The following is a 23637-nucleotide window of genomic DNA, read 5'->3' as shown; positions in this document are numbered from 1 at the left end:
TCCCTATTATTTAATGTAAATTGTTCAGATTTGACCCTTTGTAACCTTGACTAGTGAGGGCCAAGTTTTAAGCTAAAGGTGTCACAAGACTGTTGCTCTTGCTGCAATAGATTTAACACAGCTACCCCCCCCCCCCGGGGTGGGGGGCAGAAAATAGGAATCACCCTTTGTTGGACAGTACACTTTGTTGTGTCACTCATGGAACAAACTCAAGGAGAACCAGTTGTGACAATTTGAAGCAGAAGAGGCTGTGCTGAGCAATGATTGGCTGGGTACCTGTGATGTCACAAAGTACTCTCCCCAGAGCAGTTTTTCATCTTACAGCAAATTTTCTTAAACAAACAAACAAACAAACAAACAAACGGAGATTAGGGGTGCATTCTTGTTCAGATGTGTCATTGAATAAACAGTGCTTTAAGCCAAGGATGGGGAACATGTAACCTTTTAGATTTTGCTAAATTACAAGCCCCATCATCCCTGACCAACAGATCCCCCACCCATGCTTTTTTAAAAAATAGACCACCTCTGCCAGCCTGAAATTGGCATTTGCTGTACAGGCATGTGTTATTTGAAGAGTGAAGTCAGGATCAATATACAGGGTGAAACAACCCCTGCCCCCCCCCATACTGTCTCGTTTTTATGTAGCTATGTATGCACCCTAGATTTTGTTGTTGGTTTCAGATGCAGGCCTGATGAAATAGTTCATACTGAAAAGCCCATACAATACATACAGCATAACCTTCCCACCACAGAGATCTTTTTAAAAAATGTAATAATTGGAATGGCAGGAAAACTGGAATAACGTATCCCTTAGAAATACGACAGACAAATGGGAATAATAGCAGCAGAATTGAGCATGAGCAACTGAGGACAAAGAATAGGCATGGGGAAGAGGTGAGCTCAGAAATGGGAGCTGGAAAACTGGAGACTTAGTGCAAGAGTGCAGACATATAGGGCAAGACTATCTTACGGTGTCCTCACAATCTGGTGCTCTGTCATTGTCATCCAAGCAGCTCTGCTCATTTAAGTCTGCACCCTTCTGAAGAATGTCCGAACCATCTCTCAAAATCACTGGGACAACAGTTCGTGCCAGAACGTAGGGTCCTGAATTCCCAAGCTAACCCCCTTGAGTCTCTCCACTGCCCTTCTACTTTGGAGTAAAGTGCAAGCCACAAAGTGGTTGAGCATCAAACACATTTATTTCACTTTTATTGAATACAAGAACAGTGAGCACACACGCATACACCACCAAGCACTGAAAGAGGATATGATTGAAAGGGGGGGACGACAAAAAGAGGAATGGGGTGCAAGATGGCCAGAGGAATTAGTGAGGAAGGAATGACAGAGTGTTGCAGTTGGTTGGTAAAGTGCTTCTCAAATTAAAAAGAAAGAAAGAATATAATTAGTAATATTATTCATGCAATTGCAGGGCAGTTTCGGAATCAACTTAAGGGATTTGGCGCAAACAATCAGTTTCGTCTCCCACGCCCTTCAGAGGGAAATGCCCAAAGAAAAGAAAAAAGAGTGGTCAGCTGCGTCTGATGGAAGCAGTAGTGAAGATTAAGGTAAGAGGAAGCCATAACTTTAAAAATTATGCATGGCTTCAACACTACCACAGATAATAAATATTATATATATTTATATATATTTATATAGATGTCTATATATAAGCCACATCCTGCTAGGTGAACCAAAAAAAACTATTTTTTTGTTAATGGCTACCCATCGGACAAGCTGCGGGAAGAGTCCGAAGGAACAAGTCTATTTTAGCTTTCCTCTGATTGCCCAGTTGGATTTTGATCTTGAGCATGTTGGGCTTGATGCTGTTTACCTCCACAGATTTGAGTGGCTGACTCACTTATCCCAATGTATACCAGTGTAAGTGGGATTGTGCTTTCCATCTAGCTACTCAACAGTGACTTTTGAGCTGACGTTATTTTCCTTTTTTGAAAGTCAAAATCAAAATGCAAAGTTTGAGAAGGGAGGGTTACCTCTACCCCCAAATTCCCTTTAACAATGTCACCAGGATCCCCCTGTGTCTTGGTTATTTTTAAAATTAAGAGCACAAGCTTTTTTGTGTTCTGGTAAGATCAATTTAGAGTTCTATGTATTTCACATCCATATGTGGTATTTCTTTGCTTTTCGGTTCTGGGGTATTACATGATCCCTATCAGCAACAGGAAGTGAACAAATTAATAACAGTCCTGAAATAAAACTCAGGGAGAGAAGCATTTAGTTGGATACAGAAGTGGCAATGACTTCTACATCAAAGAAAGAAGTCCGATTATGTTCTCAGTGCTTTACGTAGGACATGTCTGCATGCCAGAAGCAGATCCAGTTTTAGGGAACTGTAAAGACCAACGACCCAATGCTTTCTATTGTAGCAGTTTACTGTATGGGAAACATCCACTTGACTATATTCAAGGAGCCCCTTTACCCCAAGATCTCTAGATCCCAATCACAGACACTAATTAAATGTCCTTCTCTAGCTATCATGTGTGTTGAGGAGGGAAGATGTAAAAAGGCAAGCATGGTGCAATATCTGTTGGTCTTTCTCTAATGTCTGGAGCCACCGGCTGCTTCACTTGGAAACTGGTTCATTTTGGTTTGTCCCCCTTAACATTATGCATCTGCTGTCTTTCCCCCCTCAAACAGTGGATGAAGGCAATTTGTGGAAAGCAGAGATGGAAACCTTCCAAGTAGCAGGTTCCATTTGTAGCAGAGCAAGTTACATTTGATGCCTTCCTTATCCACGAGCAGCGCCTGCCCTTATGTTGTGCACTGGTTGTCCCTTTCTGTAACTGAATGGATGTACTTTCAAAGAGCCAGTGCTTCACTTGTCCTCTGGTTCTAGGTTGGCAGTGCTTAGAAGGAAGCCATGATGTTTCACACTGGTTCCCCACCTGCCGGATACTCTCTGCAGAAGCTAGTGTCACCCTGGCCAAATACAGTCATGCAGCATACAGCAAGCAGGATGGGGATGCCTCCTTGTTTGACCTGGACACTCCCTTTGGAGGGCTATCAAGAGCCATTGCAGATAGAGGTCTGGAGGAACCACTTAAACTGACACACAGGGCATCTTTGCTACAGGTAAATATTTAGGTCCAAGAGATCAAAGCCTACTAGATACTGAAAGGCTGTGAATGAAGCAACCTGACCTCATGTCCCCAAGGTGACTTCAGTCTCCTGGGCCCAGGGGAGGAGGGAGACCTTGGCACGCTTAAGTGACTAACTAGGCTGCAGTAACACTGATCCATTCTGTCTTCCTCGACTCCCTCTCCAGGTTGCCGAATGGTGCCTTATCACCAACCAACCAATTACAAACACTACCCTGTCACTATGTCAGTCCCTTTAGCAAGAGCACAGAGCAGGTGAGTGACAGACAAATATGGCCAGCAGAGATCATTAGTGTTTGTTTTCTTCCTACTCTGTTTTCATGGGATATTGACATGATCTAACATCAACCACGGTCAATCAAATAATTATAATGTAAAAATGCCATTGTCATACTTATCAGCACTGTTTAATTTGTTTTAATATCGTTCCCCACCCTCCCCAGTTATATATAATATACATAACTTAAAAGCACATCCATATGAAACCTCTACAGGCTGCATTTTGATCAAATATAGAAATCATATACATATTTTGATTTGTTTTAAGTGAAATCCAGTCTTAATGATCTTCAGAAGAACAAAGAACCGGATGTGGGGGGACGAAAGGTTGAGAAAGGAAGGGCAGTTTGGGGAAATAACAGAACCAAAGATGAAGCAACAGAAGTGGCATGGAAATGGAGAGAGAGGGTGATCACCACACATCCCAAATCAGAAAATAATTAAACAAGAATTATACAAGTGAATGGTTTTTGATTCATTCCTATGCAGGGAATCATTTTGTATTTCTGCTTGTTTTGCTTGTTGATTTCTTGCTTTGTTGCAAAGCATTCTTGCTTTTCCATTCAGTGTGCAACAAATGAGTTATGTATCCTTTAAATGTAACATGCAGAATGGTGGTTTATTGTATTGTTAATAATAATATTATTACCATCGTGACTTTTTCTTCTTCTTTCTTTTAGATCAGTCCAGTCAATTCTTCAATTTATTTGAAGAGGTGGTTGGTTTTTGTTTGTTGCTGATGTTGCTGTCTGTAATTCATCTCCAGCATATAGCAGCAGTGCAAGGATGCATTTTGTTTCCTGTATATATAATATATAATATATTTGCTATTCCTTTTTTATTTTTATTTTTTGTCTCTCAACATTATTCTTGCAGCCAGGACGTTCTATGTCTCATTGAGGAATCCAGCATAAAGGCCCCTTCTTTTTCTCCAAAGTTAAAATAGAGATGCCAACTTTTAGAAACACGAAGGTCAAGATTCCTGTACCAGAATGAAAGGAAGGAGGAAGCAATAGTAAGCACAATGTAAGCATTTTATCAAGACAATAAGCAAGACTGTCTCTAGCAGTTTGGTTTTCTGGGACACCTTTTGCTATAATGATGCAATGGGGCGCTGTCATTTTGGAACCTGTTTTAGAGAGGTCAAATCTAGGGCACTGAATTTTTAGACTTCCCACCTGCAAGAAAACTCTTTGCATGTAAATTCACTCAACAGGGAACTTATTGCACATCAGCTGTGGAATTTCTGCATGTTGCAGAGGATTCTAGAGTATGTTCTGGGGTGTATCCTCAGTCAGCACAGACTTTCAACCAGGCCTAGCTGTTGCGCTGTAGAAAAGGCCCAACATTTTTCTGCAGCTGCACATCACAGAGAAAGTGCAATAATGATGAGCAAGCTGTCTGCTGGGAAGCTTGGTTCTGGGAGCTAACTTCCCAAGGAGGCACCTCTTCTAACCATTCAAGGAACCTCAGGGTTCCCACTGAAAATTACTGGTCATCCAGTTGCAAAGGTTTGCCCTTTAGTAACAAAGCTAAATAAAAGATAAAGCTTTACGCTGCAAGCTCACCACTTTGCCATGGCCATGATAACCATCTAGCCAAGCACATATTGGTGTAGCTGAAGTTTGGAGGGCTGATGTCTTTTGAGGGGAGGCACTGTTTCTCAGAGGGACGCGGGTGGCGCTGTGGGTAAAACCTCAGCACCTAGGACTTGCCGATCGTATGGTCAGCGGTTCGAATCCCCGCGGTGGGGTGAGCTCCCGTCTTTCGGTCCCAGCTCCTGCCCACCTAGCAGTTCGAAAGCACCCCTAAGTGCAAGTAGATAAATAGGTACCGCTTTATAGCGGGAAGGTAAACGGCGTTTCCGTGTGCTGCGTTGGTGCTGGCTCGCCAGAGCAGCTTCGTCACGCTGGCCACGTGACCTGGAAGTGTCTGCAGACAACGCTGGCTCCCGGCCTCTTAAGTGAGATGAGCGCACAACCCTAGAGTCGGACACGACTGGCCCGTACGGGCAGGGGTACCTTTACCTTTACTTTTTACTGTTTCTCAGTAGAGGTCTGCCTGTTTTGACAACTGCAACATATCCAATTCGTGTATCATTCTTTTATTCTCCTATGTTGCCTGGCCTCTATAGTCAGCTAGATGTTACATCTTATAGGGCCATCTTCCCACATCTTTTCATACCTGAGGCTTCTTGTCCCTTTCCTCTGGAGATGGTTCTGTTTCTCTATATACTACGGCTTTGGTTACCAGCATGTCAGGATGCTGCAGTTTTGCCTCCTTGATTGCCAAAGCCAAAGCCTATGGAAACAAAACGCTGAATGTTAAATGGCGGCTCACGTGACCTGCTGTAAGGAGGTAGCAACTGAAGATCATGTGGAAACGAGGAAAAGGTATGTTACTGAGGATGCATAGAACTCTATTCATGGTTTAAGAAATCTTAACATTCTTGTTGTAGATTTCCCATTCAAACCTGTGGCTTGGATCTTTGGAACCACAAATGAAAATAAGTTCCTAGGAGGTGGCTTTAGCGTTCCCTCCTCTCCCCCTGAATTCCCCGCAGAGGGCTGTGGGGAGACTCTCTTGAGTAGCTTAGGATGGACGCTGGTGGAGGAAGGGGTCACCAGCCAAAATTCAGCAGAGGAATTTCGCATACACTTAACTTCACTGGTGCCCAATTTTGGACCATTATTATTTCCTCTGTCAGCCCAAAGCCCCGTTTCATGCTTTTCAAAAGAGGCATCACAGAGAGGAAGGAGTGGGCAATCACCTGCCTTCCATTCACAGTTTGGAGGAAAACTATGTCCTTAAGAAAATTCATCTGCAGTTGTAGCCCTCTGTTACTGTATGTTGCAATCCCAGCTTACCTCTAGTGTATTGCAGTATGACTGGACTGAAATTGCAGTTGCACCCCCTAACCTACACTTACAGATCTGCTTCCCTTGTAACAGTGATTACTCTAAATGGTCAACATGTTACAGAACAGTGCTGCAGGAGTTTAGAAAGTTGAAATTTCCTCTTCTATGTGGCTACCAAAAGTATAGAAGTTCTAGTGTAGGCTGGAGCATTCCTGTTCTAATATGAAATATTGCAATTGTTTTATCTTTTCTTGCCGGATATTATGAAGTATGTGATTTTAGTGCTTTTTTGTTATTTTTCTTTTGTTTCCATCTCTTATAATTTACAAATTTTGAGTAAATATAATTAAAAGTAATAATAATATGAAACTTTAGAAGAGTGCATTTGATTATTATTCTTACTACTACATCTTCCAGAGGCTTATGGTGGCACTCATTTCAATTTATCCTGGCTTTTTAGTTGTTGCTGTTTTATAATTATTTACTATGAAGGAAGCCTACAATGGTTTTACTAGCTTATTGTTGATTTTATTTAGTTCATAATTAGGTTTTAGTACAATCAAGTGGTATTTAGTACAATCAAGTGGTATTTAAATTCTAGTAAGTAAAAAAAAGGCATACCTCTGGATTTCTTTTGTGTTATTGTGACAGTAAGTCTACCTGTCACAGGGTGATCAGTACTGCTATTTGCTATATACCAGTAAAAATATGTGAGACTCTTATTTCTACCACTAGCTTTCTATGTATAGGGAAGGATGGATCTGGGGATTCTGGCCTCCTTAAGCTTTCCATCCTTGTATTTATGGAAAGCTTATTTCTAACATTACTGACAGCCTCATTCAGATTTCCTTCACACCTGGTCTTGGTCCACATCTTCATCTCCTGTTATGATGATTCGCTTTTCTATTCTGGTTTCAGAAAATCCTCCTTTCACAGTCTGAAATAAGGAAAACAACACATTGAGTGTTTATACAGCACTTCCAATATTTAAAATGTTTTGTAAGTTACATTTTCTCTCACCCAGCCACTGCAATTCTATGAAGGCTATCACATTATTTCCTATTTTATAGATACAGAGTTGGGAATAATAAATAATAATAATAATAAATAATAATAATAATAATAATAATAATAATAATAATAATAATAATAATAATAATGTCTTCTAATGTCTTCTTGAATAGCTTCCACATGGCTCTTAATTTTGCAGTGTCTCAAGTTGAGTGGTCTTACTTGGCACACATGCTAGTATTCTGGTACTCCTGCTCCAGTCTTACCTTGGTAACATGAGTGGTTGTGGAGGTGGAGAGGGTTTCTGCTGTGGCACCAAAAAGACTGGAGAAGGCTTCTTTCCCAACAGCACTGCTGGTGATCTGCAAAAACATGCAAAGCACCATCCACGTCAGCAGACTGCCTTTTTTATTAAACATGCATACTGGGGCGAAGGTTTATCATGTAAAAGTGTCTGGGCTCTGATTTTCTATTTTTAGGGGGGAGTGGTGGGATCTGTTTGTTATTAACGAAGGTCATAGTTCAGAGAGAGAAGATGTTTTGCACACAGAAAGTCTCAGGTTCACTCTTGGGCGTCGCTTTTGAAAAGTTCTCTTTGCAAACCACTATACCAGTCAAAATCACACAGTACTACTGGGTGCTAAATAAACTGCTATGACATTGTATACAGCAACCCTGATATCTTCATTATATTCTATTGCATTCATTTGGTCATTGCTTATTTAAATAAATCAGCTAACTGTTGTCTACTAGTGCCTATTTTGTTAACAGTGCAATCTTATGCATGCGTGCTTAGAAGAAAGTCCCATTGCGTTCAGTGGGGTTCACACTCAGGTTAAGTGTATACAGGACTGCAGCCTGAAACAATAATGCCAAGCTAGACACAGTCAGAATTCAGATACATCAAGTAGACTATCTGAAGAACATCTCAGCAGCATTCTAACAGGCTCACAAGGACAGCCTCTAGCAGACATTTCCAGGTAAAGTGGAATTGCAACAGAGAAAGCTCTGTATTATCTCCTAACAGGTTTCAACACTTGAAAATAAAAGGGGCCCGCAGCGGGCCTTAATGAGTAGGAAACACACTATAATTTACTTGTACAACTACCGAAGTATCAGATAACCTTTACATATTATGTTGGCTTTCTACTGCATCATTGTTTTCTGAAAAAGGAAGTAAAACACAGAAGGAACCATACTAGTAAAACTCAACCCCTAAACTTTCTGACTGACAGGATATTCACTCACAAGTGTCACAGGAGGATCAGAGCACCTATCAGCACTGTCAGACACATGCCATTATATTCTCATGTGAGTAGCTGCTAAGAAACAACTGCACGAATCAGATTATAAGGGCAGAGAGACAGTAGTTTGCTTGCTTGCAGTCACTGTATGTGTCTCTGGAGGTTGATGGCTGCCAAGAATGATAGAATAGTGGGTTTATTGGTCTGCCATATGTGTTTTAATCATTTTGTGCAGTACCAATGATCTCACAGTTCACCTCAGCGGGCTTACATTAGGCATGCTGAAGATGGTCTACTATTCCTATTGCTTTTGTTTCACAAAATCGCCCTGAACCTTGTTCTTCCGCTACTGATGCTAGAAAGAAGATGGGCGGGGTAGCCTTAAGAAATAGTAGATATGTGTGTGTGGTTATGCAGGATTTGGGGGTCATTATATGGCTACAGGAGGGATGGGGAATGTGTTCTGGACCAAAACACCAATTGTCTCTGACCAGTAAGCATGCTGGCTGGGGCAGATGGAAGTTGGAATCAAAGAACATCTGTAGAGCTACAGATTTGGCACCACTGGTCTACCGTGCTCTAACGTAGCTATACCTCAAAGGCCCAGGAATGTAAAAACACTCACTGGAGAGATGGAGCGAAGTTCTGTTGTTCCCTTCCCAGCCTTGGTGCTGTGATCCTGAAAAACACAAGGTGGGTACGGATATAACTAAAGAGAGAAGTGAGGTGTCCTATTCGCACAGATCCCCCTACACACGAACAAAAGTTTGCACATTGGGGTTTCTTTATGATCTTGGGCCACACACAGTTGTTGGAAGCAGACAACATGACACTGAGGGCATGACTAAAGCTGCACCTCACTCTAGGGTCAACACAATTATGCCCTACACACATGCAATGTGTGAAATAAGGCTTACATTGTTGCCAGATGTGGTTTTGAGGGATGCAATAGAACCTTCAACCCCAGTAAGGGGTACTTACTGAGGTTGTTGATATGGTTTCTGTGCTGACAATGTGGGAAGTGGTTATTGTCTCCTTTCCGCCTGTGGTGGTACCATCAACCTAAACATGAAAAGGGAAATACGGTAAGTCAATAAAGTTTACAGACTAAGCACAAGCGGCAGTCTCTAAGAAGATTAAAAAGAAAACACTTGCCCTGATTCACATGCCAATGAAGAGCTTTAGTGAAATTCTTCACCCAGTTAAAGTAAAATACATGAATATACATCCGTCTAGGCCGAGGTTGCCTATGCCTGGTCTAGACTCATCCCACCTAATTGGACTAATAACTTGGGTATTACTGCACTGGAAGTATCAGAAAAGATGGCACTCTTCTGAAAATGCAGGCATGCTACAGGCATATAAATGAACCATTCTCGTTTGATAACCTTCCAGTGCAGCTCATCTGAACAGCACAGCAACCCCTACATTTAAACAAATGCAGTGCAGATGTGATCTTCATATGATGTGTTGCCACTAGAGATATGCAGTGGGCCCATGTTTCATGTGCTTTGACCAAGGTGCTGTGCTGCAAGATAAACAACTGCAATAAAACAAAATAAAATATAAATGTTACCTGCGTAATTTCTGTTGCAGTGAGTCTATGCTGCACAGAGGTTTCCGATTCTGCTTTTTTCACAGTTTCCGTTTTCATGGAGGACTACCAAAGGAACAAAAGAATTTAGCAACAATCCAACCTGCATTTAACTGAACAAAATTGCTGGTTTGTGCACAATTCCCTCGCTCCACCTTGCACTTTGTAGGCTGTCATGGATGAAGTTATTTTAATTGCACAGAACTTGCTTAGCCTGAGTTCAAGCGTCCTTCTATTGCAAAGAGCAAGTACAGTTTTCAAACAGCAGAGAGAACTGACTGAAAATATGAAACTCAAGGACGTTGTAGAGGACTCCAGTAAAGGTAAGAGAATGGAATTAAAATTCAAACTGGCAAAGTAAGATGATAACTGCAGTAACTTACAGTAAAAGGGGTGGGGAGATGAATTTAGAACTTTGCATTTTAATGCAAATCTCTGCAGAACAAACAAACAATTCCATTGGAAGGAGTAGATGCACATAAATGCAAACTGTCTTGCAAATATAGGACATTTGGTGATGCAAATTTATAGGACATTTGGCTTAACTATATTCCCACAGACAGTATTGCTTTCCCCAGCATTTGCTCTGTTTTGTTTTCACTTCTATTTTTTTCAGTCAGTCTGGAGAAAGTTACTTTAACTATTCTTGCTATAACCATTTCCCCACTGCACCGAATCTGACTTAAATAGAAGCAGAATAAACTATAGTCATTTACCTCAGCTCCCATCCTAGAAACTATTCATCTTATCAATAGTCACATCATTATACATAAATTAAATGTCTTCAATACAAATGTTATTTGTTGATTCATGCAACATAGAAACTTGCTATGGTGGAACAGCAAATACAGTGGGGGTTAAAGGTATGATGGTAACTTCACGGGTTAGGAGATACAAAAGGACACACTTAACAAAACACACATGCACTTGGGTGTCAAAGACATGCAAACATGACAGCAACATTCATGAAGGTAGATAAAATATTCTAGTTTTTTTAAAAAGCAAAAACAAAAAGACGCTGTTTGGAAATAGACGTGCTTCTCCAAACAGGTGTGAGACAGACGGTCCATCGAGCAATGCAAATGCCAAAAACAGACAACACTGCAAATGAGGACACTAAGATACAGCCGTGCACCGTGGCTTCCGTTTGTACCTCTTCTGGGATTACTTGGGGAACCTTATCCCCTTCCTTGGCAACATCTTCCTGCACGGGAGCTGGTTTGTCCGATTCCTCAGAAGAAATCATGCCCTCTGCTTCTCCCTCGCTCTTTTCCTTGTCAAGCTCAGGCAAACTCCGGGAGAAGTCTTCGAAGGCGGCGCTGTGGTAGTCGCCAATGACTGTGAAGTCCACCTCAGCCTCAAGGCTGGACGTTGAGCTGACCGTGATGCTTGAGCACTTGCGCTCGATGGCCAGGTGGTTGTCTTTAAGGAAGACAGAGTCTCTCTCCTGGTCTTGCTCCTCGTCCCCAGTGTCACTTTCGGGGGCCCTGTGCCGAGGTGGCTTAGATTTCTCCTCTGTGCCCTCCCTCAATCCCGCTCTCTGAATGAGACAAAAGGGAGGAAAGAAGCGATGGCTGTAAGTGCCGAATGACAGGTTACAGCCATCAGGACCCGTTGGTTTGGGGTGAAGAGGGAGAGAGGAAGCATCATCGAAAGGGTATCAAGCACATCCCAAGCATGAAAACCAAAACTTCTCACAGCAAAAACTCTGCAGGGAGAAGGGGAAAGGGTTTCTGATTTTACCTGCAAAACTGCAAGGAGGAAATAAAACAATGACCTTGGAAATATTAATCCCAAATAGGTGAGTGGCACTTGTGGCAAAAGCGGGTGTGCGAAAAGAGGAGATGTTGTTAAGACATTAATAAAGAAGTTCGGACTCTCACTGACCATTGGGGAAGCAAGAGGACAGAAAAGTGGAGGCAGAGAGTAGAAAAGTTTGGGTGTGGGGAAAAAGACAAAAGGTTAAGGCAAATCGGCTGCACATATTGCAGGAGAAGCAAGAACATTTGTCAATTTCACTGAGATAAGGTCGTTTGTTATTTTCTGCCACTGCATATACCTCACTTCGCTTTGTAAGGCTCCTTTTAAAAAGCGTGCAAGGAACGATTCGGTGGTATCCTGAAATATCACAGTGTTTGTGAAAGGGTGTGTGTTGTGAGAACTCGCATCTCTGGATTGAGTATGCCACCAGAGGAAACCTGTTAAAAGTATGAACTTTTCCAGGGTAGATTTTTAATCAGTGTAATTGACAAGAAAACATCAGAACAGAAGGACATCGTTCTCCTAGCTCCCCCAAAAGCTACACATACCTCTCAACTGCATCAATGTGGAAATTCCACCCCCAAACTGGCCTATATTCCTGCACCATATCGAAACACCTGTATTATGCATTCACAAAGAATTGCCACTTGTTAGGGATTGAGCCAAAAGTTACTGTAGTCAATGGAGATTCTCCTCATGGCACCAGTGGGGTTTGGCCTGTCCCCCAGGAAGTAAATGCTATTCTTTAATTTAGATGCTATGATGTCCTACTTCTTAATGCCTGGTTTTGTCCAGGTTTCTGGTATGTTGAGAGGTATGAGAAAAGATAATTAAAACAAACAGAAGAGGAGCATATATATGTGTGTGTATATACATATATAAAGATATATAGTAGCTCAGTAAGCTGGGGAAGGAGGTGGTGGCACATGGCTCTCTAGGGTGAGGTTTGACACCACAAAAGCAAGCAGTTAGTAAAACATCATTGAGACCTGAGGGGCCACTGGAGGAGCAGACATTAAACTCTCTTCTTTCAGGGAGGCTTTTACTGATGGGCCTGACAAATCCTTTTCTTCCCAAGCTGGTTCTTGAAATTTGCTCTAGATTAGAGAAAAGGGGTTAGTCTTAAAAGAGCAGAAAGGAACTCAGCTAGTGCCTTGGTTGGAGCAGTGGGAAGCTATTTTTGTCAGCCAGCCACTAGCTTGCCAAAGGCAGGAGGGGAGGAGAGGAGGGGCTCACAAGCCAAGCAAAAGAAGGGATATCAAAATTAAGAGATGCAAGAAGGAAGAAGCTGGAAGCGTGAGAATGTTGCTGCTAGGTGTGTGCGTGGAGGTATGGGAGAGATACAAAGCTCTCAGCGCGTCATCCTTTCCCACCCTGCCACTGCACGATTCCATTCACAAAACTCATTTTGCTTGGATTTGAGTTAGCAGCTGGCACTCTCCAAGTTAGCCAAACCTCCAGGAGTTCTCTCTCACGCACATACACACACAGAGAGAACAATCCAAAAGCTGATGAACTGCCTGGGCCAGCAAGTTTGCATTCAGCAACTGAGCCAGGTCACACACACACACACAAAGGACAGGGGATGCAAGCAGCGGCTCTTGGTCAACGGCCATGTTTGAAGCCATGGCACATGGTGCATAAAGGCAAGTCACACAACATGCTTTATGAACTTTCCAGTGGGACAGTTCATTTGAGAGGTTACCACAGCTTCTGCCAAAGTGATTTCACAGCCAGAATCAGGAGAAGCCAGCTCAACATCCCCTTCCGGTTCTTGCTCTGATCCGACAGAAATATCTTCCTTCCAAGATGAAGACTGGGAAGGTTCTCCCTCACTTGTTCCTTGTACAACAGCTAGGTAGTTCACATCCAGGGCTTTGCCATCCAAAGTGCCTGAGGCCAACTCAACATCTGCACAGCTGTTCTCTAAAAATATACCTGTTTGTAGCTCTATCTGCATCCTTGATAGATCCTTTGGTGTCTCATTGCCAGTGCAACTCTCGTACAACCCCTTTGGAGTTGCATGTTGCTCACCAAAAAGTGGGCTATATACTTCACCTTGTTCAAACATCCGGATTTTAGAAGCTACAGAGACTTCTTGGTCCATCTCATTTCTATACTCAAATAAACCCCCGTGGTTCTCTACAGGTGCTGCTATATCCTGATGTTTTTGAAGTGGAGTAGTTGTATCTGTGCTAAATGTCATGTGATTCAGTACCTCTAGACCTGGTTTCCCTTCCTTGATAACTGTGTGCAGTTCTTCCCTTTCCTGTGCTACGGCACGATAAGGATGCAGACATTCTTTGCTCCTTTTTGCTGGCCCAATCTTAGGAGAGACAGTATGGGTGGCCTCAGTTCCGTCTTCCAAAGAAGATTGATCCTGGAATGTCTCTCTTGATTCTGGAGGCTTAGAATCAGGAGGGCCAGCATGGGATAAAATGTCATCCCTGGATGGCTGTTTCAAGTTGGAGAATTTATCCCCAGTCAGCTCTTCCAAGTCTAGAGTTACACCCTCTGTTTCTTTGAGATGATCTTTGGCTACCTCTTCCATTTCATGGTGTTCATCTAAAGCTGAGCCTTTCAAGTCTTCGATTTTATCCTTACTCACCCCTTCTGCTTTTACGTGCCTATCCAATTCTTTATCTTTAGCCAACTTATCCAATACATCTCTGTCTAATTCTTCAGCCTCAGAGGGAGCACCCTGAGTTGTCTCTTTCAATTCTGAGAGATTATCCAAAGCTGATGGTTCATCTTTAGTTGACTCTTCAGACAGAGTAGGCTTATCTTTCATCATCTGCTCCACTTCAGTATGGTTGGCATTGGCTGCATCTTCCAGTTCTTGGAGTCTCTGTTTATCCAATTCATGGTTATCCTCTTTAGCCAACTCTTCCAATTCAGGGTGTTTGTCCTTGGAAGAGATTTCTGATGTGGTGCATTTACTTTGAACTTCAGAGTATTTGTCATGGGGAGGCTGGCTTGAATCAAGGGTTTCATCCTGGGGCAATTCTCCTGGTTTTGCATCCTGTGGTTTACTCTGCTCTTCATCTGAAATTTCTGTAGTACAGGAAAGCTGCTGTAGTGAGAAACCCAGGGTGGATCTCGTAATCTCTATGTCTTCCATTTGAAGGAATATTTGAGAAGTTTCAGTTTCTTCTAATTTATTAATTTCTCTTTGAGTTTCTGAAGTTCTGAATGTCAAACCTACTTTTTCCATGGCAGTATCAACTTCCTTCTTGTCAGATTCTTCTCCACCTTGGAGAATACTGTGAGTTTCATCTGCTTCCTGTTCTTGCCCACAGGAGAGATAAGCTGCTGTTTCTTTTGTTGGGGACCCAGATTTTGGCTGTGGCATCAATAAATGGAAAACTCTTTGGCTGAATTCTTCTGTAGAATGATGTGCATTGGATTCGCTGTAAACTTTTGTTCCATAATCAGTTGGTTCCACTGAAGTTTTTTTCTCTGGAGTTGATGAATGCTCTTCTTTCTCATAAGCACATGACTCTGGGGGATGTATCTTTTTACCATCCTCTGTAACTTTGTCAGGCAAATCTGATTTTATAATTGGTTTACTGAGCTCCGATTGTCCTCCCCCGTAAGTGGATGACCTGGATTGGAACTCATCATCTTCCTTGATCTCAGTTGCACCGGAAGGTGGTGCAAAACTGGGTCTCTTCTCTTTTTCATCTAATGACTCTGTTTGGTTTTCCTGCCTGTCTTCAGATGAGCCGGGCTTTTCTCTGGCAGGTATTGTATTGATCTTATCACCATCTTTTTCATCAGTTTCTTCAGACCCCAAATAGATTATCCTTTCTGCAGCAGAAGATACCATCTTCACCTTAGTTCTAACAGTTTCAGAATCTGAGGTAGTTTTGAACACTTCTTTGTCTGACAGAGTCAAAGTAGTCCTGTGTTCTTGTATTATAGTTCTGCTTTGTTTGTTTGGAGATTCTGAGGCATGTATTTGTCCTTCTTCAACTTGGAAACTTTCAGGTATGGTACTCTTTTCTGTTGGTCCTTCGGGGTGGTGAGCTGGCTGCTCAAGAGTGGTAGAAGCCACCACTGCTGCTTCCATTTTGTCTTTCTGTTCCCCTTTCTCCTCAAGTTTAGTGGAAGCTACCACCACTGCCTCTCTTTGGCCTTTCAGTTCTGCCTCCTCAGGATGAGTGGAGGCTACCATGACCGTCTCCATTTTATCTTTCTCGTCTCTCTCCTCAGTAGACTGTCCATCTGTCTCAGAAGAGTGTTTCCTGCTATCTCTCTCGTACACATCATCATCCCATAACGATTCAAAATCTTCTGGGCTGGCTATCATTTTGGCTTTTTTCCGAATATGTGCTCTGCCTTCCTCACTTGCTTTCTCTTCTTGCTTTGCTGCTGCTGCTTTGAGTTCCCTCACTGCAGTGGTCACTTTTGTTAAATCCAAATCTGGATGCTTCTCTGAAGGACCTGCATGCGCCTCTTCTTTCTGGGTCTCAACTATTTGTTTTAGTGCTAGCTCTTCCAGCCCAGAAGTTTCTCTTTCTATAAATACCCAATGCTCTGAACCCTGCATTGCAATTGGAGCAAGAAGAGTTAGCATTAAACATAAATGTCCCGAACACCTCATTATTAACATGCAGCAAGAGTCTTGCCAACATCCTTGTAATCACTAAACTGTATTACTACTAAAGAAACAACCTGGTGGTAGATGCCTTTAAGGAGGTGTTTGTTATTAACTGAATGCATGCTGAAATCTCAGAAGCACAGTTCTGAGACTGGTGCTGAGAGCTGGCTTTTAACAGACAGTATTTCTCCCTTCCCATTTGCAAAAGTCTGGTGCCAAAAGTTTATACAAATCATGAGCTACATAGTCAGCTGTGTGAGATTCTGACTGTTGGATTGATGATTTGGAAATTCAAGGTCTCGTGTTCAAATCAGAATTCTAATGTAAGCTTTAAAACAATATTCAAACATTGATTTAAATTACCGACATGTTAATTATCTGCATACCTAAGCAACAAACTCATGCATAGTGCATAGTTATATTCACATCTAACTAAATCACTTTGTAAGCTGGCAAGTCAAGTTACTGTAATGAGACTTTCTCTTTGGTGCCTAAATTTCCACAGTGAAATTTATCCAGATCTTTTATATCTCAGTATGTCTGTGTGCAAGAATGATAAACATCTTTCATGATGGGAATGGGAGGAATCTCTTTAGCCTATAGTCAAGAGCAAGACTACAGACTGAAGATCTTGTTGCACCCTGTTTTTCTAGGCTCCAGCAGCATCCACAGGTTCTCCGCACTGAGAAAGCAAGTGAAATGGTTGAGACACTTTTGTTCTCTCACATGGTTTTACACTGCTCTGGACAAACTTGAGTAGAGGTAACAATTTTGGTCCAGTGCCCCAGTTAATATGAACCCAAGACCAATTCCATTTTTAAAAAGGCAGATCAGAGGGCTAGAACTAGGAAGGCACTGCGAAGAAAGTAAAAGGCAGAAACTGTTATGCAAACTGCTTTAAAAGGCAGTACAGCAAAGTGTGTACATGAGTCTGGCCAAACTGCGGGAGGCAGTGGAAGATAGGTGTGCCTGGCGTGCTATGGTCCATGGGGTCACGAAGAGTCGGATACGACTAAATGACTAAACAACAACAACAGCAAAGTGTAGGAGGCAGGGAAAAGAAAACCTAGTATTTAGTGCATCACGTAGCACAGCAGTACCAAACTATTTAAACACTGTGTATGATGCTGTGTATTAATATGTAGTGATTTGCTTTTTATGTCATGTGTGTTATCCAAGCCCATCACCCATTGAGGGTTCAGTCATCACTGTAGAAGAAAGCAGGAAGACAGAGCACGTATTGTGGTTGGAGATGTTACTGGTGATTTCCCCAAAGACTGAAAGAATGCACTGCAACAGAGAGATTTTTCCTGCAGCCTCACAAAGGCTTCAGATCTGGTGGAGGCAGCTGTGATTTGCTTCAGTGCCATGCGCTACATTGTGGTACAGTGCCACGAGTCAGTCTGAGAGGCTAATTACACCACAGTACTCTTCAATACTGGAAGGCAACTATGGAGCAAACAGTCATGCAGGTCTGAATGTATGCACAGAATGAAGTACCAATCATTTACAACTGTATGCTCAAACCTTGCTATAGAAAAATTTGTGTCAACTGCACTGATGGGAATAAAAACAACATGTAACTCTATTTGCCTTGTCCCATTAAATATATCTTCAAGAAAACTCAAATGTAAGAATCCGCAAAACATCATTTCCATTTCTATCATTGCTGAGTCTCCTAATAACTAGTGCTGTGACAAATGTTCGCTCATTTCAACATCGAAGTAGTATTTTCAAAGCAATCAGAAGCATGTCCTAAAAAAAGTCTTAAATGTGCATCTTTTTTTGAAGCAGGCATTGTTTCCTCTATACTTTTTAGGGACATTGCAACTTGGTTAGAGCTTCCTTTTCTTTCCTAGAGTGATCCTAGCAAATCAGGGATTACACCAACACCTTGTGAACTATTAAATTTGCCTATGTGCTTATGTCAAAAGGGAGAAACAAAAATGGATTCAGAGTGAAGGCAATCCTTCCTGGAGTGGTCACATGGGTGACCCTAACCAATTAGAGATCTTGTAGTGAATCTGATGATATACATTATATGCACAGTGCTTCAGACACTTCATTCATACAATCTACTGTACTCTGCTGTACAAAGGGAAAACTCACATTCATTGTTCTGCCTGCCTTTGTTTCTGGCCTCACCACTCAGGAAGGTTGCCAAAAAGAAAATGCAGCCCCTTGGGCTGAAGAGGTTTCCCCCCTCTTGGAAACCAACTATTATGCAGCATGGCATCTGCCTTTATTGCCATGCCCTGAGGACAACTAAGCACCTACACTCAAGTTTGATTGATTGTCTCTCCATAATACAGTTTCTCTAACTATCTTCTCTCCCACTGTCCACTAGAAGGCACTTCTCTGTAACTTGGTCCTGGGCCATACTGATACAGTTAAGGCCCAAACTAACTTTCGTAACCTTGAGAGCTATGCCAGAAACCACATTCAGAACTGGCACGAACTGTGCATGCTATCCATCCTAAGATAGGAACTAGCTTTCAGAGTGAATGGGTTTGACAACTATGGTGCCTGTGCGAACAACTATTGGGTTGTTTATTGTTGGTTGTGAAATGCCACAACCATAGCTCAAGTTACAAGCTGTATATGCATGCACCTCCATTAACTGCGAACCGAATACAATATCAATATTACTTTCCACTGCAGCTGATTTTCATAGAGTTATCCTATTCAAGTACCAGCTAGTTCAGACACGCTTTCAACAAACTTTACCCCAATAGTCAGTTGAAGAGTCTACATTTACCACTGTCAGGACAATATTCAAAATCAACCACATATCTGCCCTTAACACACCAAGAATTACTAGGTTGGATGGAATAACTTTATAACATTTCAAATGACCATTGCTAAATATGGCTGATCAACTGTGATTAACAGTGTGATCTTATACATGCCTATTCAGAAGCATATCCCACCGAATACAGTAGGTGAGCATGTATAAAAGATTGCAGCCTAAACCTTTTTTACTGCAAATGGAAACCAAAAAGAGAAGCAGATACAGAAAGAGAGAAAAAGGAAGGGTGGTGATAACCTCAGGAGAAGAAACAAGGCTTTTCTGTGTAAAAGACTCCATGATTAAGGCAGCTCCATGCTCAGATGACAGATCCTCTGGAGAATCCTCTTCTGACATCTATTTCAGCAGGGGAAACCCAAGACCCCAAGGCAGAGAAAGAGGCAGAGAAAGAGAGAGAGAGAAAGAGAAAGAGTGAGAAAGAGAGAAATAAGCAGTAGAAGAAGAGATAATGAGAGACAGAGAGACAGTAAATAAAGTATGGAGAATGCACTCCATTCCTAGAGCTTTCACTTTCATCTTCCACTTTTACCTGACAACTTTTCTAGCATGAAAACACCCTATCCTTCAGCTTCCATCATTTCCGTGTCAATGACAATAACAACGACCTAATGAACGCTACTTCTATCTCCTATAACGCCCAAAGACACAGAGATCCACCTTGCTTCCATCATAAAGGTTTCAGCTCAGTTCCAGACAGATCTTGCTCAATGCACAACCTTTGATCTAGGAATATTCGGCAAACTATGAGCCTAACTAGATGTGATGGGTGCACTCATGGTTGTTTATTCCATGTCTACTACATTCACAGACAGAACAGATGGGGTGTCCAATTTTACTATCAAAAGTGGCATGTGGTAAGAAGAGTTCAGCCTTCCTCCTCCTCATATGCCTTTGCTTCAGACACCTTTGTTCCTAGGCTGCTTTACATTCCTTTTATTGGAGCTGAGTTGTGAGCAAAATTGTTCTGAGCAATGGAGTGTGGAGAAGTAAGTGGGGAAGGGCTCAGTTCTCCTCATCTATGCCCCTATTTTGATGTAGAAGCAAGAGCTCCATCCCACCTTATGTGCAAATAGGACAGACGTATAATGACAAATCTGGCTGCCTCCATCAATTTGGTCCTACCGCTTTCAGCCTCCATTTGCTTGTACCTTTGCCCAGAAACCACTGTTTTAAAGTACCAAGAAGCAGAATGCACACCACACTAACACTCAAACCACATAGTGGTGGGTGATCCATGTCCCAACCATAAAGGCTGGAGAGAATTCAAATGCAGTAGAGATGGATGCCACATGGTCCCTGATCAGACTGATTCTGTTATGATGTGAGCAGATAAAGTATCAAGAACGAAGCCACACAGAACAGCTGCATAGCACTGATATCCGACAGACAAAACCTTCATAAAATTAGAGCAAAACAAACCTCGTTGGCCTTCTCTGGGGTTCCCCTTGGTGTCTCATCCTCATGTTTGGGCGAGGAAGAGGCAGGCGAGGAAGGCAACCTCCTATCCCGGTCCCTGTGCACGAGTTTGCTGTTAGGTTCCTTCAGGGTCCTCTTCAACTCATTGATGCTGGCCTGGTGCTTTAGCAAAACATCTTCCGGTTTGTCTAAAAACTTTTGGAGGGAGAGGGGAAGGTAACTACTGAGGTGAGGATTAGAGGAAGGAACATGAGTGGGACGAGTGATCTTTTCCGAGGTGGAAGCTTCACTGAGTTTAGAACCTCAGAGGCTGTAACCTCTGTAAAGTGAAATCTCCACTACAATGGAGACTTCAATTTTCATGAAACCACAGCTTAGGATGACAGTTAGGGCTTAAAGACTGGCCCTGCCACTGAACTTAATCAAGAATGGTCCTGTTTTCCTTGAAGAAAAGTCACCATGGTCAAAGAGATTCCCTTTTGGTGTAAACTTTATGGTAATCTAAAGCAGAATTCTCTTTCTTGACTCCCACAGGCCTAGATTTTATTTTATTGGAATGTTAGTCATTCTAGGGTCAACAGCTTAAGGAGCCAAGAGACAGATATGTTTCTGTCCAGTGTTTCCAATCTTGTATGGTAATTTCGATCGATATCCTCAGAAACATCAAGTCTGCAACTGAAAAAGCTGAAGATTTAAAATCTGAACCAGGAGCCAGATATAGGCTATTTCAAATAGTAAAAAAGGATGAAAACAGGGCCCTAGGTTTGGTATAAAATCAAGTGGGTTCAGGGCCAGAATTATACGACTAAGTCATCCCCTTTTCATAAAGTTTTTACTGTGGTTAAGTGAAGTTCCAGCCTGTTGGATTGTGCAAACTGGTTCAAAGAGAGGAAGACCATACATGTGTGTGCCCAACTCAAATAAGAATTTAGGTCCTGTTCTCTACCTGTGATATTCTGCTCTGAATATCCCCATATTTCCAGATTCCACAGAGATGCCACAAAAACCAGTCATCAGCTTCAAGTCCCTTCAAAGCAGAGCAGCATTTCCCAAACTTTTTACAATCAAAGGACATTTTTCTTCAGAAATAAAATTGGAGTCACACTGAAAGTTTTCTGTTCTGAGTGTCTAAGACTAAAAATAACTGGGAGTGAACTTCTTGTGCTTCTGTTTGAGTCACTGTTTTGGGTGTCACTCCCAACTACAAAGAAGCATGCCAAAAACAGTGATTTATATTCAGTGCAATCCTATGCATTTCTACTCGGAAGGAAGCCCCAATGATTTCAGTGGCACTTGCTCCCAGATAAGCGTGCAAAGAGTTGCAGCTGAAGAGATGCAACTTTTGAGGATGAGTAATTCTGCTGTCTATGAACTAGGAGAGATTGAATGATTAAACCATCTTCAATGCTGAAATTCAGCAGAAGTATTTTGCCTGCAGTGGAGACTGAGCACTTTTGGGGCTTTCTATAGTCTGGCCACTGTGAGAACAGGATAGTGGACCAGAAGGTCCTTAGACCTAATCCAGCAGGGCTCATCTTGTGTTTTTAAAGAGGCAAGGCAAGAATAGCTAGGCATGCAGTCTCCTTTGTGAGTGGGCAATTAAAAGGACCCTTTAATTGGTATCCTGCGCCAGACTAACAGTCCTCTTCTGCCATGCTAAATATGCTTCTGCAGCATATTTGGGGAATGACTGCCCCAGAGGCTGAGAAACTAAGAACTGGAAGTGTGAGCATCTCTGAATCAGTTTGCCCCTTGCCCCATTCATGTACCGGTGAGGTTGTAAATAAGGACCATAAAAGGGTTGCAATATGGAGCATGCAGAAGTAATGGATGGTAAAACAACACAAAGGGAACAATAGCCGGCACTGAAGATCAGGTGCTTGGAGAATTTGTGTGTCTGTGTGGATGGATGGACAGCCAGGCAGGAAATCAGTAGCTGATACACCTTGGCTGTCTTGGGAAACTAAAACTGTAACATGACAACATTAGTATGCAGTAACAGCATTTCATTCTGACTGTGGTTTGCTTTCCAGTTTTGATTCTAGAGCCTGATTCAAGCCTGCAAAAAATAAATCAACTAAAATTCTCTCATCACGGGATCCAGGCTAATTTGAATGGAAACCCTATAGTTCTTCTCTGAAAGGGGAAAAGGTTGAGGAACAACTCTGCATAGCAGGAGAAATCTGCAAATAATAAGCTGTGTGGAAAGAAAGAGCCTTAACCTTCTTCTTCACAGCCTGTGCTGGATACTTTAGCAGCCTGGTTGTTTATTTTTAATTCACCTATCAAATGTCACTCAAGTTCATCATCCAAAGAAAAAACTGAAGGCAACTTGGTTACCTTGCTTTCTACTGATTGGCAGCTTAGCAAGGTGACTAAGTGAAAGCTCCAATTTCAGTTCTACCCTAACCTGCATAAACTTCAATGATGCAGATCTTCTGACCTGCCACTGAGTGGTGTACATTCTTGTCATAACTATTTGTTGCCTCTGAAATACCTATTTCCTACCTGAGGACATCAGGGCCGGAAAACAGAAAGAGAGACAATGGGATACTAAGAAAACACAGGAAAGTGTCAGTTGGGTATTAAAATATAGATGATTTCCTAGGAAGCAAGTAGCTGAAGTGACCTGGCTACTGCTTGCAAGGAGGGCTACTTGTGGAATAAAAGATGCTTCCAGTCTGAATACATCTTGTATCCCAGTAAACAGGGGCACAATCAGTGTGGTTTGCATGTTTAAAAGAGGATGAGCACTAGGATGCACTGATGAGGCGTTAAGACATTCCAGAAAGAGAATACCTCCTGCTTGTGCCTTGGGGTGGTTTCTTGTTCCGGCTGGCAGCAAAAAGAAGGGGGAGGGAAGGAACTAGCAGTGTCAGTCAAGGGAACTCATAGAACACACATTATACTGAGGTTATAACTCAGGAGCCAAGAAAAATATCATCT

The 23637-nt window shown here is 42.2% G+C and overlaps 1 protein-coding gene and 1 long non-coding RNA gene across 11 annotated transcripts in view; one reads left to right on the top strand and one right to left on the bottom strand.

Moving 5' to 3' along the window:
* The window catches only part of LOC308588404, a 45124-nt gene that overhangs the window by 17277 nt on the left and 4210 nt on the right, over window positions 1–23637 (top strand). The gene's annotated exons all lie outside the window — the stretch shown is intronic.
* The window catches only part of EPB41L1 (erythrocyte membrane protein band 4.1 like 1), a 175705-nt gene continuing 153248 nt past the window's right edge, over window positions 1181–23637 (bottom strand). For 3 of the 10 annotated variants that reach the window (XM_081195950.1, XM_081195952.1, XM_081195953.1), the window contains 13 exons: window positions 23491–23526; window positions 20695–20886; window positions 19513–19611; window positions 13569–16409; window positions 12853–12960; window positions 11256–11642; window positions 10085–10168; window positions 9490–9570; window positions 9134–9187; window positions 7531–7626; window positions 7110–7190; window positions 5580–5696; window positions 1181–4377 (listed from right to left, as the gene is read on the bottom strand). In XM_081195950.1, coding sequence (XP_081052076.1) covers window positions 4369–4377; window positions 5580–5696; window positions 7110–7190; window positions 7531–7626; window positions 9134–9187; window positions 9490–9570; window positions 10085–10168; window positions 11256–11642; window positions 12853–12960; window positions 13569–16409; window positions 19513–19611; window positions 20695–20886; window positions 23491–23526 — 4185 coding nt within the window. In that variant the 3' untranslated portion in view covers window positions 1181–4368. The remainder of the gene's footprint in view (window positions 4378–5579; window positions 5697–7109; window positions 7191–7530; window positions 7627–9133; window positions 9188–9489; window positions 9571–10084; window positions 10169–11255; window positions 11643–12852; window positions 12961–13568; window positions 16410–19512; window positions 19612–20694; window positions 20887–23490; window positions 23527–23637) is intronic. The other 7 variants (XM_081195954.1, XM_081195955.1, XM_081195956.1 and 4 more) reach the window with 7 other exon arrangements.

Source organism: Podarcis bocagei, assembly GCF_964188305.1.
Source record: "Podarcis bocagei genome assembly, chromosome: 5".
Lineage (NCBI taxonomy): Eukaryota > Metazoa > Chordata > Lepidosauria > Squamata > Lacertidae > Podarcis > Podarcis bocagei.
The sequence above is the reverse complement of the archived record's forward strand: the minus strand, read 5'-3'. Positions and strand labels throughout refer to the sequence as shown.